The sequence below is a fragment of the Chelon labrosus genome (assembly GCF_963514085.1).
Source record: "Chelon labrosus genome assembly, chromosome: 16".
In the NCBI taxonomy this organism is placed as follows: Eukaryota; Metazoa; Chordata; class Actinopteri; order Mugiliformes; family Mugilidae; genus Chelon; species Chelon labrosus.
In genome coordinates, this window is record NC_140349.1 from 26056826 (window position 1) to 26073690 (window position 16865).

A 16865-nucleotide genomic window follows, 5' to 3' on the forward strand; every position below is an offset into this window, starting at 1 on the left:
TTGCACAAGTGACTTCTGCTCACGGAGAACAACAACTCATTCTGCCAACTGTGAGCCTCCATTAATGTCCCACAAGCACACGCTTCCTCCACCGCTCTTCCTCCGTGAAATCCCCCATGCGGGGCCAACAAACAGCCTCCCTTTCGTAAATAAGTCAAAAAACATTTTGACTGTCTGAAAACACTTGTAAATCCACATGAAAAGACGGCAGCGTGTTTCAGTAAACCTGCTGCCAAATGTACAGAAAAAGTACAAAAGAGGCTGAGGCTGGCACTGGCTCCACACCATCTGCTTGGCACCGATATTCACCTCCCCAGTGTAACATCTTCGCCTGCATGAGTCCAAGGTCTCCAGTAAGATGATAACTCCAGTTGTTGAGGTTAATGAATGCTCGTATTTGTCTGGTAACATCCCCAAATTGTCTTCACTTTATGTATGTTTAATTTTTGTATTTACTACTTTCCATCTATAGGTAATCACTGCAACACTTCAGATAAAAAGGAAGCAGTCAGTTGTGGGCAGTGAGTTGCTTTTGTGAACACATGAAAACAGTTAAAAAGCTGTGGGTGAAACTCTCTACTTAAAGTTGTTTTTAAAGTTACTCACAAACACATTAAGCTGTATACTGTAGTAGCAAGTACGAATCGTGGCCCAGCTTTCTAAATGCCCGATGCCTTCTTTAACTTATGTTTTTCTGAATATGTAACCTTTGGTATTATAACTTCTTTTAACAGCTACAGTCGGCTGTTGTGACATGCAGTTTCTAAGAGTTTCTCAAATTATTACAGTCTTATCAGTTTTATCAAACAATCAATCAATCAGTGAAATCAGTGAAATTTAATTACGTCATCATAATTTCAGAGCCAAATTAATGCAAAAATATCCTGCCTTAGTTCCCCAACCCCAAACAGAACGTATATTAAAAGATAATTATAGCAGCTGTTGAACCGGATTTATTTATCTGCATTAGCAGCTAAATGAGCACTTTGAGATGACCATTCAGGGCTACTTTGATTGAAAATTAACTTGATTTCAGTGAGATTTGATTTCGTTTTCTTGTCCATCAGATGACAGGACAAGATTAGCAGAGGATGTTTAAATTACAGGTTGCAAGCTATGGCGCAGGAAAGTGAAGCCTAACAAAGGCATAAAAGATGAGTTGGTTCTTGCGTCAAAATGATCAGCCTCAAATATGGACCTTTGTCTCGCGAGGTCACGCCCAGGTCAGCATGTTGTTTGTGTACGTGCTGTTTAACATTATAGTCTGATGCTTTAATTGAATTTAGGTGGCAGTGCAGGAAGCCAATGGACTGAGCCCCATTACAGATTAATCATTATGTCCTTTTATACTGGAGACACGGAGATCGCTACCAGACACTGAATCTACAGGAGATTTTAGCCACAGCATGATCCCAGTGTTGCAGGTGGTGTTTTACCTGAAATAAATGATTCTACCTGAGATCATGTAATATACTGTAGTAGTATACATGTAGTGAGGGACTTGAAGGAATTTAATAGACATATTTAGTGTATTTTTGATGAAACGGGCGTTATCACAAGCCCAAAAATGTGGTTTGTGAGGTCACAGTAACCTTTGACCATCAATTTCTAATAATGATATCCTTGAATCCAAACGAACACACCTTTTGCCAGTGTGAAAAAAAATACAGCAATGCAACTTCCACAAAAAAACATAGTCATTGCTTTTCCTGGCAACGCTTCATTAAATATTGAAAACATCCCCCATTGTTGTTTCATCACACAATTGCCTTTTTACACATTTAGTAGATACAGTGCTTTCTTTAAAAAATAAAATAAAAATACTCAGTTCGGCTTCCTGCTGCTCTAGAGAGGATTTTTCCAGCTACAAAATTATGGAATATGCTTAAAATCTTCCTAAAGATGAGAACTGCAGTGTCAAGGGAAAGCTCTCCATGGGTTTGTCACTGCATGTGAACCCACTTATGTTAGACAAGCCATTTCATCCACTGTGAATGTGCATTTTTTGACTAGTCCAGCTTTAATTAAGGGTTCCTTGTGCAGGTTTAATAAAGGAACATTGAATGTATGAATAGATGTAAGGACTCCCAACTGCTCTTAGCAAGGGATGAAATGGCAAAATTTAAATTTGGGTCATCCCAGCGAGCATTCACATTCACTTACTCTCTGCATGCATGAAAATTCTGTTAGACTCTGTTAGAACAAATTATCCTTACTTGAAAGTATTCTGGAAATGCCATCCACTGGCTAAAAATTCCCATGCTACATTCAGGGACAGAATGGGCGGTCAAACCACAATTGTATGTTGCTAAAAACGTCTGTTCCTTTAGGGCAAGAAAACAAAAGTTTCTTCTGGTAAAGGGCATGAGAGGACAGGATAGAAGGTAATGGTCGCCTTTTATCCCCAAAGAGCACCTTGGCAGTGCTTTGGTGCAACAGGCCATAACATGATCTTACAGGTGAAAGAAATTATGTCAACTAGTAAAACAGGCAAGGCTAACAGACAGTTTACTACCCCTGAGAAAATGTCATGGGAAGGAGGAGATGAGTGACAAAAGAAAGGGCTTTTAGGCTTAGTTGCAGGTTGTAGATGGAAAGAGGACTTGGTTCAAGAATTTCGTCCTCTGTTTTGTGAAACAGCTTCTAAGAAAAACAGAAAAGACACTAAAAGAAAGGTGGTTTATAGCAGTGAGATGCACCTGTTTCTACAGCTACTGGTTGCCTGCATGTAAAGCGGAGGAGAGATATGAGATGCACAGGGAGAAACATCAGCAGAATAGATCAGTGCTGGAGGATGAGATGGGGCGAAAAGTCGTCTTCTCGTTATCCACCTCTGTGTTGCCTAAGCTCTCTGCGGGGAAGCCGTGACTTTGACAGTGGCACACACTAAATGGGATCTTCAAAGGAGGACCAAGAAGAGAGCGTCTTAGCCGCGCTTTCAGAAATCAAAAGGCTTAGGCCAGCCTCACACAGTAGGATAATGGAATATGGAAAAGCACACTCCGTCTAAGACAGCTGTAATGAAATTGGCAGGGAAATCTTCTTGCAGCCTTGTTCTCGTATTATATACACAGGCTACACAACATGTTCCTCTCTGCTTCTGTGCCCATTATATTCTTGAGACTAGAGTCACCTCCCTAATTCTGTCATCAGTTTTCACTTTCCATAACCTCTCAATCATCTGTTGCCCACAATTTTATTTGATCTTTTTCAGTTTTCCAATGTCAAAGGTGTGCAGCCAGCACAAATCCACATGCAAATATCTTTTCTTTCGAACGGTGGAAGATTACTAAATCGCCCACAATCCAAGGTCAAGAGGATAACCACATGAGGAGGAGGACACAGAGAGGAATGTACACTAAATTTCAGGGTTACAGTTACACTGGTTTATTGGATATTGTCATTTGGCAACTCAGCTTTAGTGAAGGCACTTTCTGAGTCAGATTATCATGTGATGTAAGCCGAGGCCCCCGCCACAGAATGGACAGTTATGAGAAAGTAATATGAAACATCTGGAGACCCATCAGCTGCATCACATGATTCTATAAAACTTCAAAGGTGCCCGAGAATGAAAGGATGACAGTGAGTTTGTGTCTCCCTCTGAACTGCTGACCACCTGTGTGTACAGCAGGGCTCACATCATCAGATGAACAGGCATCCTTGTTGGATATGCTAAGTAGCTATATTACCTTCTGTAAGATTTGCCTGTGAGAATGCCAAGAGAGGATCACATATCAGCGGATTCAATTTGCCATAAAATCTGAAATCTTTACTAAAATGTTCTCTGAATTACTTTGAGGGAAGCATGACACGAAGAACATAACACTCCTCTAGATGACCTTGACCAAAAATAGAGAAAAAGCCAGGTAGTCGGTGTGTCACGAACAGTAGTTTCTCAGTGTGGGAAGTGTGAAACTCCAGACGTAAACAACCCCTCAGGTGTTATGAAGGACATAAGGCAGGACTTAGTTTTGGAACGCACCCAGAACCACAAAGAGGATATTTCGGGAGCATGGAGTTGCTGAGTTATTTAACAAGTGGCCATAGCAGAGAAGTCTGATTCTGTGAGGCTTGCTGCTTTTACTGAGACTCTAATCCATTACCTAGCATTGCATCAACCCACATGAACATGTGTGCAAAGATATGCGATAGAATGTATCTCTTCTGTCTTGCTCTGCCTGGTTTTATTATGTTTGTTGTGTTGCAAAAAGCAGCTACAAAAATTTTGAAGTGCAATGAGAAATTGTGTGTTTGCATGCAGGACGGGTGCCCATGCGTAAGGAAATGGGCTGGAATGCAGGAATGCTTTCACACCCCAAGTTTCTGAATAAACTCCCTGTGAATGAGGTGGTGAATGCAGGAGAACAGAGGACGACAATCAGGCACGCCCAGGATCGACCACCCCGAGAGGAAATTTGCCTATACGCGCACACCGTCATCGTCTATTTTGTGCACAGAAATACAGAAATGCATTCTTGATGATTAGATAAGCGATGTTCGTGCCTTTACTGACAGCTGATGCAAAACACCATAACTCTAACACACAGGGTTTATATGTGTCAACTATTTTAGTTGAAAGAAGTAGGATTTGGGACAACTTTCAGTCACACGAGATTTGCTGAAGTCTGAATTGAAGTGTTCTTTTTTTGTAAAATGCATTATACTTTAATATAAAAGCCTCACCGCAACAGAAAATCAACAACAAGTCTGTTCATCTTGTTCGTGCTGTGTGGTTCAAGCCAGTGTTGGTCATAGTTCATGTCTTCAGTAGCCCAACATGCCCATCAATATCTATCCACCATTTCTCTAATCACAAATCATTAGAATTCTGAAAAAAAGAGGAAAGTACAAGCTCATTGCTTCTGACAAAAAGTCCTTGGAGACAAACCGAGAATAAATGTCAAAATAAAACACCATGTGTAAAATTAGATTTTTATGCTGCTTTTCAACTGTGACATTAATACGTGTGTACTGGTGAACCAACTATCCAGAAACTACATTTAATTCAAAAAGAGAGACGGGCTCAAATCATGAAGAGAAAACTAAAACAAAAATAGTTTCGGTTGAGGAGTGAAATCATGGAACAAAAAGCAAAGGCACTCTATTAAACCTCAGCGGGGTTATCTGACTATCTGTGTGTGAGCTTGTGTTGAACCTGTTTGTCGAGGGTTATTGTTGCTTCGGGTACACTTAACAGAGACAACTCCCGACCTGGGACAGGCTCTACTTTCCACTGCAGTAACAGCTCACAGTCATAAAATAATGCCCAACTCTTTCTGCCACACAGATGTATTAAGGTGGTTGAAAAACAGCAGTGAAAGAAAAAAAAAAAAGTCCAATTCAGAGTCACTGTTATAGTAAAAATGCACTGTTGTCTTAGTCCTCAGGTCAGCAGGAGAATGAATCCACCGGAACAAAAGCAGAAGAAAAAAACCCAAACACTTTTGCCAGCACGCAACCTTCTTCTGCACACGTGTGCAATAAGCAGGAAGCCTTGAAGCTGACTAAGGTGAAGTCAGCATGGGAATACTGTCACTCTGCACCTAAAAGGCTTACTGTAGGAACTGATTCACATGAATACACACTCAAGCATAACACACAGTCTCAATAACTCAGTTCAGTCTCATCTCTTCTCCAACTCCTCACATTCAAAAGTCAAATTTAAAAAATAACTAATTTCTGAATAGATATTCTTTGAAGGACATGATTGATGATTGTAGATCATATATCACTTATGGCCAGCTATTCAGAATTTCCTCTTACCTGCTTTCGCTTTGTCTGATCGTCCAAACAGCCAGAAGTTGCTAGGCTTTTGCCGAATGGGACTTGAGCTCAGGGATGGAGGTGGAGACAAGTTTTTTTCTGTCTGGACCTTCTTCTTCTTCTTCTGGACGCTGTTCCCCATGTCGGGGCAATCCTGAAGTCCCTAAAAAGGGTCTACCATCGCATCATCCTTTAATATCACATCCTGCTCCCTCTCCAGCTTGCCCAAGTGAATAATGCACTGCTGAGTTCCCGTGGTCGAATAACTCCTGCTGACACACCAACACCACACTGTGGAGAATCTGTGCTAAAGACCCACTGACACCATTCCTGTAAAACAAACAGGATCCAGGTCTGACACTATCATAGATGCAGATCCAGCAAGCCAAAAAAAAGATCTCAAATCAGTCCTGTTAACCGAGCTGACACACTGCTAGTCATGTACATCCAAGCAACATCCAGCTACTGACAAGCTCAAGAGTGTGTGTACGTATGTATGTGTATGAGTGTGAGAGAGTATGTGTGCGCGTGTGCAAGTGCCCCTCCCACTCTCTGCCTCTGTGATCGCTGTGCTCCCAAGCCGAGCGCTCACTCAGCTGAGCCTTTTCAGTGTCAGACAGGAAAGAAAACACAAACACTCATCTCCATCACACAGATCATCAAATTATTCCCTTTCTCTCGAGGCCAGAAGCAACTCTCTTTCCTCCTGTAGTAAGTGGTGATCAGTTGTCTTTATTGCAAACCATTACAAGCACAGCTGACAGATCCTGTCAACACAATGTGGTGATGTAGAAACCACTGATTCGTCTGTCACGGTCTAACCCCCATCCCCACCACCACACACACACACACACAAAGCTGCTGATGGGACGACAGCAGCATATAAGTGGTGTTTATGCTCAGGAATAAGTAGCAAAAATAAGGAATAAATACTGAGGCAGAGGCGAGTGAGGCGACTTAAAACGGTGAAGGGCTGCTTAATATTTCAACTGAACTTGGCAGCTCTCCTGTCTGGGACCTTTTGAAATTCTGAAACGTACACACGTACAAACACATCTGACTGTACACATGCAGTCACTGGCACGGATAAAAACCAGAAAGAGCAGAATCTGTTCCGGGCAATCGATCAGACAGATGAAAGCTTGTTTTGAGAGGAAAACATTTCAGCTATGCTTAGAGGAAATACAGATGCTGAGGCTTCCGTGTGAGTTTGAGGAAGAGAGATGATGGGAATTGTAGAGATGAAACATCTCTTGTGTTAAAAAAAAAAGGCACCAAAGATGTTTGTCAAATGTTCAGCAAACGTTAGGAAGCAGATGAAGGGATTATAGAATAAGTGCTAACAAACTTCCAATCTTACTGTTACTCTTTTTTTTTCTGTCATTCCTCATTATCTGTCTTCTTCCATCTCTCTGAACTATCTGACACAGCTAAAAAGTGATAATTTGGCAGGGTATGTCCCACAATGATGATGTCATGTCTTTGGCGTCACTAAATGGCGGTGACACCACTCCCAGAGGTAGTGGATCAATTGCAGTGATCCAGATCGAGGTCAGGGAGAGATATACTGCATGGGAGCGGATAGATGACACCATCTGCATGAAGCACGCTTCTCGCATCATGTGAAACTGAGATTCCTCGCAGGAACAAAATGGAGGAAGAGGAAGAGGGAGAGAAACGATCAGGAGCAAGAAAATGAAACCACACACTCCTCATCATGGTCTCCCTATTCTGCTCACAACCCCCACCATGCCCTACTCCTCTGTTGTGTGGAGAACTGCTGGAAGATAAAAAGCCTCCAATAAAAAGCAGATTTACTGACTGTGGGTGGAGGGGGTGTGTAGTGTGGAAGGGGAGAGCTGCTGCGTAAAGAATTTACAATCTCTCGTTCTTCTAGAGGAGGAATTGAATCTAAAGTGAAAGAGGGCTTACTGGGAATTTCCAAAAAATGAATGCTCATAGAATGTGTAAAAACAAATCTTAATAAGAGAAAGCAAAAGCAAAGACGCACATATGTGATAACACCACAGCTCCTTATTTCAGAATGTAAAATGATATGCAATAAATTGGTCAGAAAGATGTGCTTCCTCCTAATGCAGCCCCATCAGAACCACACCCAGTACATTTGTGCTGCTAGAGTACTCCGAGCTCGCTATCTCATCTGTCACAGGGCTATGAGAGTGCACTTAGTGTGTGTGTGTGTCTCCACTGGATGTTCTGTAACCTGTCTACACCAGCGAGCAGCAAATGATCGCGCCAAACATGCCCTAGATACATTTAAATAGGAGAGTGATCAAAGCATGTGTCACAGTCGAGGGAGATTTTAGGTTTTGACAGTTGCGGGGAACTCAAACGAGAGCAGAGTCAGTGTGTGTGTGTGTGTGTGTGTGTGTGCGTGTGTCTACATTAAAGACTATTTGTGTAGAGGAATGCTGTTGTCAGGGTGACCGCCCCTAATATCTCAAGACAGGATTAGGGAATATACCATTATAAATGTTTTTGTTTGTACTTTGATTAGTGTGTGTGCGTGTGTGTGTGTCTGACAGCTGGTTGAATAAGGATATTTGTCTGAATAAGTCATCACGCATCGTCCTACTGTATATGACCTTGATCATACCTATTCGCCTTGGTATGAGTCTTCACAGTTAGCTCTTCACGTTTAATAAACCAGCAAACATCAGCCCACCACCCCCATCTTGTGGCAAGGCTCTGCCATCTCCATAGAAACCCTAAGGACAATCAGAAATGCAAAGCCGTTGATGCAAAACCGCTGTCATTCAGGCACAGACCTACAGACCTTAAAGAGCAACCGTTTCAGATATAGACTGCAGTTTCAGTCTGACCTGCGCCATCTGCTGGCAAGAAAAATCACATGAGACTAGATGAGATCTGACAGGATAATGCATGCAACGCAAAGTCGGACACACCCCCAGTGACGCCTCTCATAGGATTCCTGAAGAGCAGTTTTGAAGTGTGGTGGCTCTGGCTGTTGCATCTTGTCAGAGCCTGACTACACCTATCTCCTGGCTAATTCAAAAGCGAGATAGAATCTTCGTGGAGCTAAGGTGGGAAGCTAACAACCTGTGAGGCCACAATTGTGTTTCCTAAAATGGCCGCACACCTAATTATGCATAAAAATACACCCTCTATGCAGTCGTAGTGAGTGGAAAAAGTACAAGTCTGTAAATATGCCAAATGTCTGCTCTAAAGTTTGGCATTTTAACATGATTTCCCACAGCAACTGATGCATTTTTGGAGCAAGCCTCAAGTGGCCATTTGAGGAACTGCAGTTTTTGGTACTTCAGCTTTAGCTTAATCAGAAAACCCAAGGGATTTCTGCTTGGGAGTAAGTTTTTATAGCTCCTCTCCAGCAACAGCTGTAAGCTTCAATGTTTTTGTTTCCAGACGACCATCCCTCCATCCCACTCTAACAAACACAATATACAGGAACATCTTGAAGGAATTATCTTTGGTGGTTTTTATGACTTTACAAAACATGTTTCCGTTCATAATTCAAGAATTCATAGGAAACTGTCTGTTATATTCAAGTGAGTAGTATGTATTACATTCTATGGGTCAACTCTACTGTGACATCATAAGGTTCTACCAAGACAACAGTAGTAGTGTATATTATATAGTCATCTCTATAAGGATGATAAGAGTCTAGACATGGATGTAAAGAGCTACTTGACAGGTTGGCAGAGACATTCAACCTTGAGGACGTAGTGCTGTTTACCTACGTATGGTGACAAATGTGTTTATCTCGGAAACTGTAAAGCGTTTTGACAACTGCAGCATATTTTCTGCTGAGCAGTGGGAAAAATAAGTTCAGGATGTTCTGAATGTCACTATGTATCCTCTGCTTATGTTAGACCATAAAATGTGCATGTAAAGACCAAATAAAACTTGAAAAGAAAATGTAAGTTCTACTGTTGGTGCTGGATGTCTTATCTATAGACTAGTTAATATAGTATTTTGTGTTATTAGTAGAACACTAACTGTTGTTCCAGATGAATAAAATCCAGTTCTCTTGTCTAATGATTAAGTACCTGAAGATAAATAGATAAGATTAGATATTATGTGAGTGGGGACATTTTCATTTATACATCTACAAACCTAAGATCAATTGACATTGTTGTGTGTTTCAAGACATTCTAGGTTATGTGCTCGGGTTATCTAGTAGAACATACTGTATATGGTCCCAAGTGCCACTCTACTGAAGTTGCTTCGTCACCATCTATTCTTGTCTTCGCAGAGAACACGCAGCTGAATCAGGTAAACAGCCTTCAACAGGTGTATCCATTACCACATATTATGCAACAGGAACCCCCTCCACAAACACAAAGTCCTGAGGGTAAATGAGTTGTATATCCCTGTGTATACAGACTTCCACTCCCTCAGTCTCACAGTGATGTCTTCCAGCTGCTTCCCTGCCACATCAAACACACGCCATGACCTATAAAACAACAAATTACCTTTTAATCCATAAACAGCACTTCTGGAAAAAATGTTGGATGATGATCACAAGTAGCTTTAGAAACCTCTTCCTTTGGACATGTAAGTCCAAATGAAATAAATTTTTACAAGGAGTACCATGAGTGTGTACGATTCTCTATGGGAATATAAAAAAATATGTTAAAAACTACTGATATTTGCTGCACGTAGTGCCCTATACATTACAGGTTACAAATTATTACAGATTATGTTTTGCTCTGACTTTATGAGTTTGTTTAGTTGGACCGTATGAACAGTGAGTGGGTATGACTGCAGTTCTTAACATATCTTCCTCTTCCTTGCACATTACCTCCATCTGCTCTACACTGTGCTGAAACATACCTCTGCGTACTACTACTAATCGTATAACCTCATATGAAACCTGAAAGACAATTAAATATTTCACTGCAGCATCACAGTTGGACCCTACTGTCACCTTGTGGTATTGCTGGTATGGCAACGTGCTCTTCACAAAGCCATTGCCCAGGAGATGTCTACCGCACGGACGCGGCTTTAAGTTGGCGGTGACAGACAAGGGTCGCGGGTATCTGCTTACCCAGGTAAAATTACCTCACTTATCAAAGTGTGTGTGTGTGTGCGTGTGTGAGTGTTGAATGATATTTGCAGGGGGCATAGCGGGGGGTGCATTAAACTTTCACACTCCTCCCTTTCTACTACACATCATTCTTCGCCCTCCACTTGCTGCCCTCATCCTGTCAAACTGAACGAAAGCAGCTGAGTTGTGGCCTGTAATAGAGCCAAGGCTGTATACAATGTTCTCAGTGTAATGAGATGTTTGCTCTTCAATTACACTGTTAGGTCTGTAATCTGTATTATAGTTTGTGAATCTACACACCCTGACTGTGTTTTATGATGTGGCAGTCACACACACACACACACACACACACACACACACCCAAACACACACACATACACATTCCCATGCAGATAGAGAAAATCAAGCAAAAAACAGGATCTGTTACAAACAGGCCTTGATTTGTGACACAGGACAAAGCACAGATATGAGTACACACAACGCTTCACACGTGCAGAAAACAAGGACTACACACACGGAAGCACAAGTGGAATCCCAGGGATTGCTCAAAATGATCTCACTGCTGAAACAGCCCACAGCAAAAGATGGCTGTTGCGCTGGACAAAGCAGGTAGTTGCGAGGAATCTGTACGCCCTTGTCTGTTTTTGTGCGTGTGGAGGTGATGTAATGACTAATGTTGGCGCTAGCTTGGCGCCGCCATAAGCCCGGCAATATGCCGCTGACACACAAAGACAGAGATACCCTCTGATACAGGGTAGCACTCGGTCAAACACAACGCACAACAATAAACACACGCTGATTACACAATGCTAAGCACTGAAGACCAAAACGCCCGCAGTGGTGCTAAATAGAGGGTGTAATCCTAGAGGCAAATCAAAAACAGTAATACGCTGTAATGAATGCTCAAGGAGACTGCAAAAACCTGAGAGAGATGTGTGTGTGTGCACGTGTGTGTGTACTACTGTGTACTAAAGTCTTTCTAATTAAAAAAGCATTGAGAGACTGTTCCCTAAGAGTCCTCTCAAGGCTGAAAGGGGCTTTGTGATTCGTTGTAATCTCTGGTCTACATCGCATAACTCTAGGTCCAATCTGGCATCCAGGCTGCCGTACACGCTCACATGCACACTAAGAGACCTTGACACACACACATAGAAACTTCTCTGATACACAGCTCCCAGGAATTTCACCCATCAGAGGGTTCTTTTTTATATACATTTATCTCCAGAAATATAGCTAGCAGTCGGGGCTGAACTGCAGAGCTCTGTATCACAGGAGACCAGATCTGAGCCAGTCAAGAGGTTACATACGTAGGACGGGAAGATGCAAGGGGTCATCTCAGAAAAATAAAAAGAGTGCTATTTAAGAGAATTTGCTTTTTGTTGACATCAGAGTTCAATCTTGTGCAAATGCTACAAGACGACAGTGAAACGCAAAAATAATGAATGGATTTTTACTAGTAACTATTTCCTAACCAAGCCACCATCACTTGGTGTTACCAGTGACAGGTACAGCTTTGCATATCATAGGAAGGCTGTCATCAAAGTCGAAGTGATCCATTTAGGGATTTTTTAAGCAAAAAGTAGTGTTCAATGAACAGGCAGTATGAAACATGGAAGGTTTTATTGGTCCATGGTGAAAAGTTTTAAACACACTTCACACTAGTGCAGAGATTTTACAGTAACAGCGCAGACACACAGATAAAAAAAAAGTGGGTCATATTTTACTTGCTTCTTGCGCAATCACTACTTCAGAGAGTTTTATTGAAAGAGGTGACAACAACTGACAAAAACAGTGAAAATGCTCAGAAGGACTTCTTTACTTTTCTAAATAGAAAAATGTCATACTATCATACTATCATGGTATCATATATATCCTACATACTACGTAGAATAGACAGTTTAGGTCGCTTTCAAACCTATATTTTATTCTGAATATGATTGGTCATAATTCACAATTTTACAGGAAATTTGGATTTGCAAAAAATTCCAGACATAATCATATCAAAATTAGAGCATCACCAGTAAGCATGTGCCCTGGCATTTTTTGCTGTTCTGTCTTCCATGTGTTCTGTATATGTGCAACATGTTTAATCAAGCATCTAGGCTACATGTAGAAAACAGGGTTTTAATGTATACGTGGAGAAGGCACACGGGTCTAGCCTTAAACCAATAAGCAAACAAAACCAAAACACACACTCAGTAAAGGGGAATATGATGATGTGTGTATGTGTGTGCGTGTGTGTGTTCGAGTCTGCAGAAATTACGACACGTTTGTACCCTTCTCAGAAGAGACTCGTTCTTTATCTCTTCATGTTGATAAAGTCACCCACCGGGTCCAGAAAGAATGAACCGTAACGGGAAGAAAATGAAGGAGCATGGCACCAATTTTTTAATGGTGGGAAAAACACTCCTCCCTTACTTTCAAGACAAAGTGCCAAAGAAAACAAGACAATCCAAACCTAACAATACGTTGACACACACACAGAAACAGGTGAGACAGAAAGGGCTCTTTGTCAAACAGTACGATTTTTCCTTTCATTAACTTACTGAAAAACACAAACTAGTTAATTAACTAGCAGTTGTTCAACACAAAGTAAAAAAAACCAGTAACTTTGTATAAACATAGCTACGATGGAAAACTGTGGAAACTACTGTAGATATATAATATTGAGCTCCAAAAATATAACTTGGCTCCTTGCACCCCCACTTTTGAAGCTCCAACTCCTTGCCAAGCTGGATGTTCACGACTATCTATGGACTGTTTCTTCTCATGCTTCAACAGTGGCTCTCTTTAGTTTTAAAATGGAAAAATCCCAGACTCAAAATGCCAACAAAACAGGGTTCCCACACATTCTTAACATCAGCCCGTGGCCACATCCTCTGTAGGGGAATTAGAAGCAGTACTGGTTAATCTTTGGTTTCAAACTTAGTCACTGTCTGTTACCCATCCAATGTTCATAGTTCTCCATAGACCTTACAAAACTACAATGTAAGGCTTAATGAGGAAGCATGGAAGTCCCTTTTAGGTGGAGTGAGTTTGAAAACCACAACGAAGGCAGACCAAAAAAGTCTGAAAAAACGGGAGTCTGGATTTCCGGGCGTTGCTACAGAAACACACATATACACACATGCACAGTGACAGAAGAGAAAGCTTCGGGTTTAGGGATGGAACAAAAACAGGAAATGGGGACTGTGGGTAATCTCTGTGCTGCCGACCAAGCAAACGCACCAGTAAACAGAAAAGGGGATTAGACCCCTGTGTCACTCTATTTGTGTGTGTCACTTTTGCCGAGTTATAAAAGTCCAGACTGATGCCATGGCGATAACACAATCTCTCCATCTTAATCCATAAATCACCATATTCCTCAGAAACTTATCAGGGCAGTCTGTGATCGTGACAGATAAAATAGGACAGAATTATGCAGCAAAGATGCCAAACAAACAAAGCGTGGTTTAAATTCTCAGCTAAACTTAACCTTGGAAAAAATGTCCGTGACAAGTTCTAACAGAGCTGAGACCTTTAATTTCAGAAAGATTTTCTGCATAGTCATCTCTCAATTCACTCAGCAGAAAGTATTTACCAAATTAGCCACAACACAACATTCACAACATTATAAAGCTGTTATGAAGAATGGTTGAGCTAACACAGAGCAACAATGACCATATTTTGCAGTAGTATTTTTGTCTCAGAAGGGAAATGTCTGGCTCTTCAGCTACCACAGCAAATGCTGCTGTTAACCAGCTAGTTTCTGGTTAAACTAACTCTCTTTGCTCTTCCATAAACATAAACAGTTCAGGTATGTAAACCTAAGGGAACAGCATAGTTCTTGCTTGGATTATCATTCTGTGTGGGTTCGTCTCTCCAAACAGCTGCATTTCTATTACAAATATCAGATCATTACAAATTAGGAAGGACATTTTATTTATTTATATTGGCCTGTGCAGCATTAATACTTTCAGAGATGAAATTTGTCATTTTACTAGTTCAAATGCAGACATAGATATGTTTTTTTTTAAATATTCATAAATACAACTACAATTAATAAAGTCTATTGACCCACTGTACTGAAATACTATGAAAATACTGTGAAATACTACATTCCTTCAAAATAACTTCCATTTAGAGTGTAAGTATCTGGCGACTAGAGCTTCCAAATGGTTTTACCGTGTCTCTCTGTGTTGAAGCATCTGCTGAATACCTAAACTAAAAAGAAGGTCAAGTGCAACATGACAACCCACTCACCTTTTGAAGAGTCATGGTTTTGAATTCCCAGTTTGGTGTCTGTCACACCGGTGCGGTTCAGACCATTGCCAATGTTCTTCTTCCTCCGGCTCCCTTTTAACCAGCTGAAGGCCTGTCCAAATGAGCTTCCTGGCTTCCTCTGCCCACGCTGAGCCCTCACCTCCCGGGCTAAGATCTCAGTGATGTCCCTGGGTACCAGGTCACCCGTAGACCTCCTCCGGGACATCCTGGAGGTTGGTCTTGGAAGCTAAGGCCCGGTGCCTCCACCTGGTTCAGTATGTCCTCTGTCGGCAATAAGTTACAGAATCCGCAGCCTCCCTGCTCACCACGGTCTGATGAGTGCCTCTGTCCCTCTTTGGTCTCTCTTAGTATCTGTTTTTCCTGCCTGTCACCACCTGGGACAACAATGAGATCAGCAGGATGAGAGGCAGAGGGAAAGAGGGAAAGATGTAAAAAAATAGTTTGAGAGTGAAAGTAAAGAGAAAAGAAAAAGTCCAGATTTATTAGATTAACTGGAATGAGACAAACTCATGCACGGTTGTTACAAAAAAAATAAAATCAGAAAAGAGGATAAAACTGACTGCTAGCAGAGTATTAAGAACATTCCTGCATTGTTCTGCTAGAGTTTTCCTTTCACTCATCTGCCTCCACTCTCCCTTTGCTATTCTCTCATTTTTGTGTACGTCATGGCCCCAGGGAAGAGTGCCAGACCTCTGCAGCGTCAATGTATGTGTGTGCATGTAACCATGTGGTTCACATCAGCAGAAAACCATGTTAAGGAAGAGAGAGAAATACAAAAAAACTGTAAATGCACATGTTTTACTTCATTAAAAAAATGACACACAAAGAATTACACACAAAAAGCAGTCTCTACATGTTGTCAGATTGACAGACTAAACAAAAAGTTTGCTGTAAAAGAGTCAGACGTAAGTGTGGGCAACTTACTTAGCGAGCGTGCTGTCCTCTCCTCCGCTCCCCTCTTTTCTCTCAGCCCGAGAACAGCCTCGCAGAGCATGTGTGTGTGTGTGTGTGTGTGTGTTTAGCAGAGTGAATGAAGCTCCATGCTCTCTGAGCAGTCAGTCCCTCCCTCTGTGTGAGAGCCAGCCTCTCCTCCACCCTCTTACAGCACTGTTTGGAGTTAGCCACATAGCAATAGTTGCTTCTCTCTGCATTCCAAACAGCTGGGCTTCAGCATTTTAGCTTCACAGTGAAGTCCTTTACTTTGTCGTCTCGTGTCCCACAGTTGGATATTCCTTTGACTTTTCTCTTAGCCACCTTTACGGGGATCAGGTGCAGCAGTCCCAGGCTCACTCAGGATAGGTGGGTCTGGCTCCATCACGGCAGCTAGGAAAGAAAAATACACATCTTGAATCAGCGTAACTAAAGATAGATAACGCTATATTCAAAATATAAGACAGGAAACCTGTGGCTTTAACAGAAGGAATAGGTTGGGTTATTTTGAGAGGAAATAAAGAGGGAAATCTTATGACCTAGCTCCTTGAGAAACTACTGAACAGTCCAGTGCTGAAAGGTCTCCTGGCAAAGGTGAAGAGACTGATCTGTGTTTTTGCAGATAAGAGGGGGTGGCTCTTTCCTGTCACTGTGGAGCCAGGTGGAAACCCGACACTCCTTGTTAAATGTGACACACACACACACAAACACGCACACAATTAGGCAGACAGGTAGGGCAAGTCACAAGGGGCCAGTTTCCTTTAAGTCACGTTCAGTTGTACTCACCCCCCTCGGACATCTGACGTGAGTTAAAAATTGCACAGTGGTGAGAACGAGACAAGCTGACATCACCGTTTTT

General features: G+C 41.7%; 1 protein-coding gene across 3 annotated transcripts in view; it reads right to left on the minus strand.

Annotated features, from left to right (window-relative positions):
- nhsl3 (NHS like 3) overlaps positions 1–16195 on the minus strand; it is a 34058-nt gene extending 17863 nt beyond the window's left edge. The window contains exons 1-2 of one of the 3 annotated variants that reach the window (XM_084562940.1): positions 16001–16195; positions 15056–15450 (exon numbers count right to left, since the gene is read on the minus strand). In XM_084562940.1, coding sequence (XP_084419066.1) covers positions 15056–15281 — 226 coding nt within the window. In that variant the 5' untranslated portion in view covers positions 15282–15450; positions 16001–16195. Of the gene's footprint in view, positions 1–5763; positions 6129–15055 lie in introns of those variants that run through there. The other 2 variants (XM_084562941.1, XM_084562942.1) reach the window with 2 other exon arrangements.
- Positions 16196–16865: the final 670 nt, after the last annotated feature.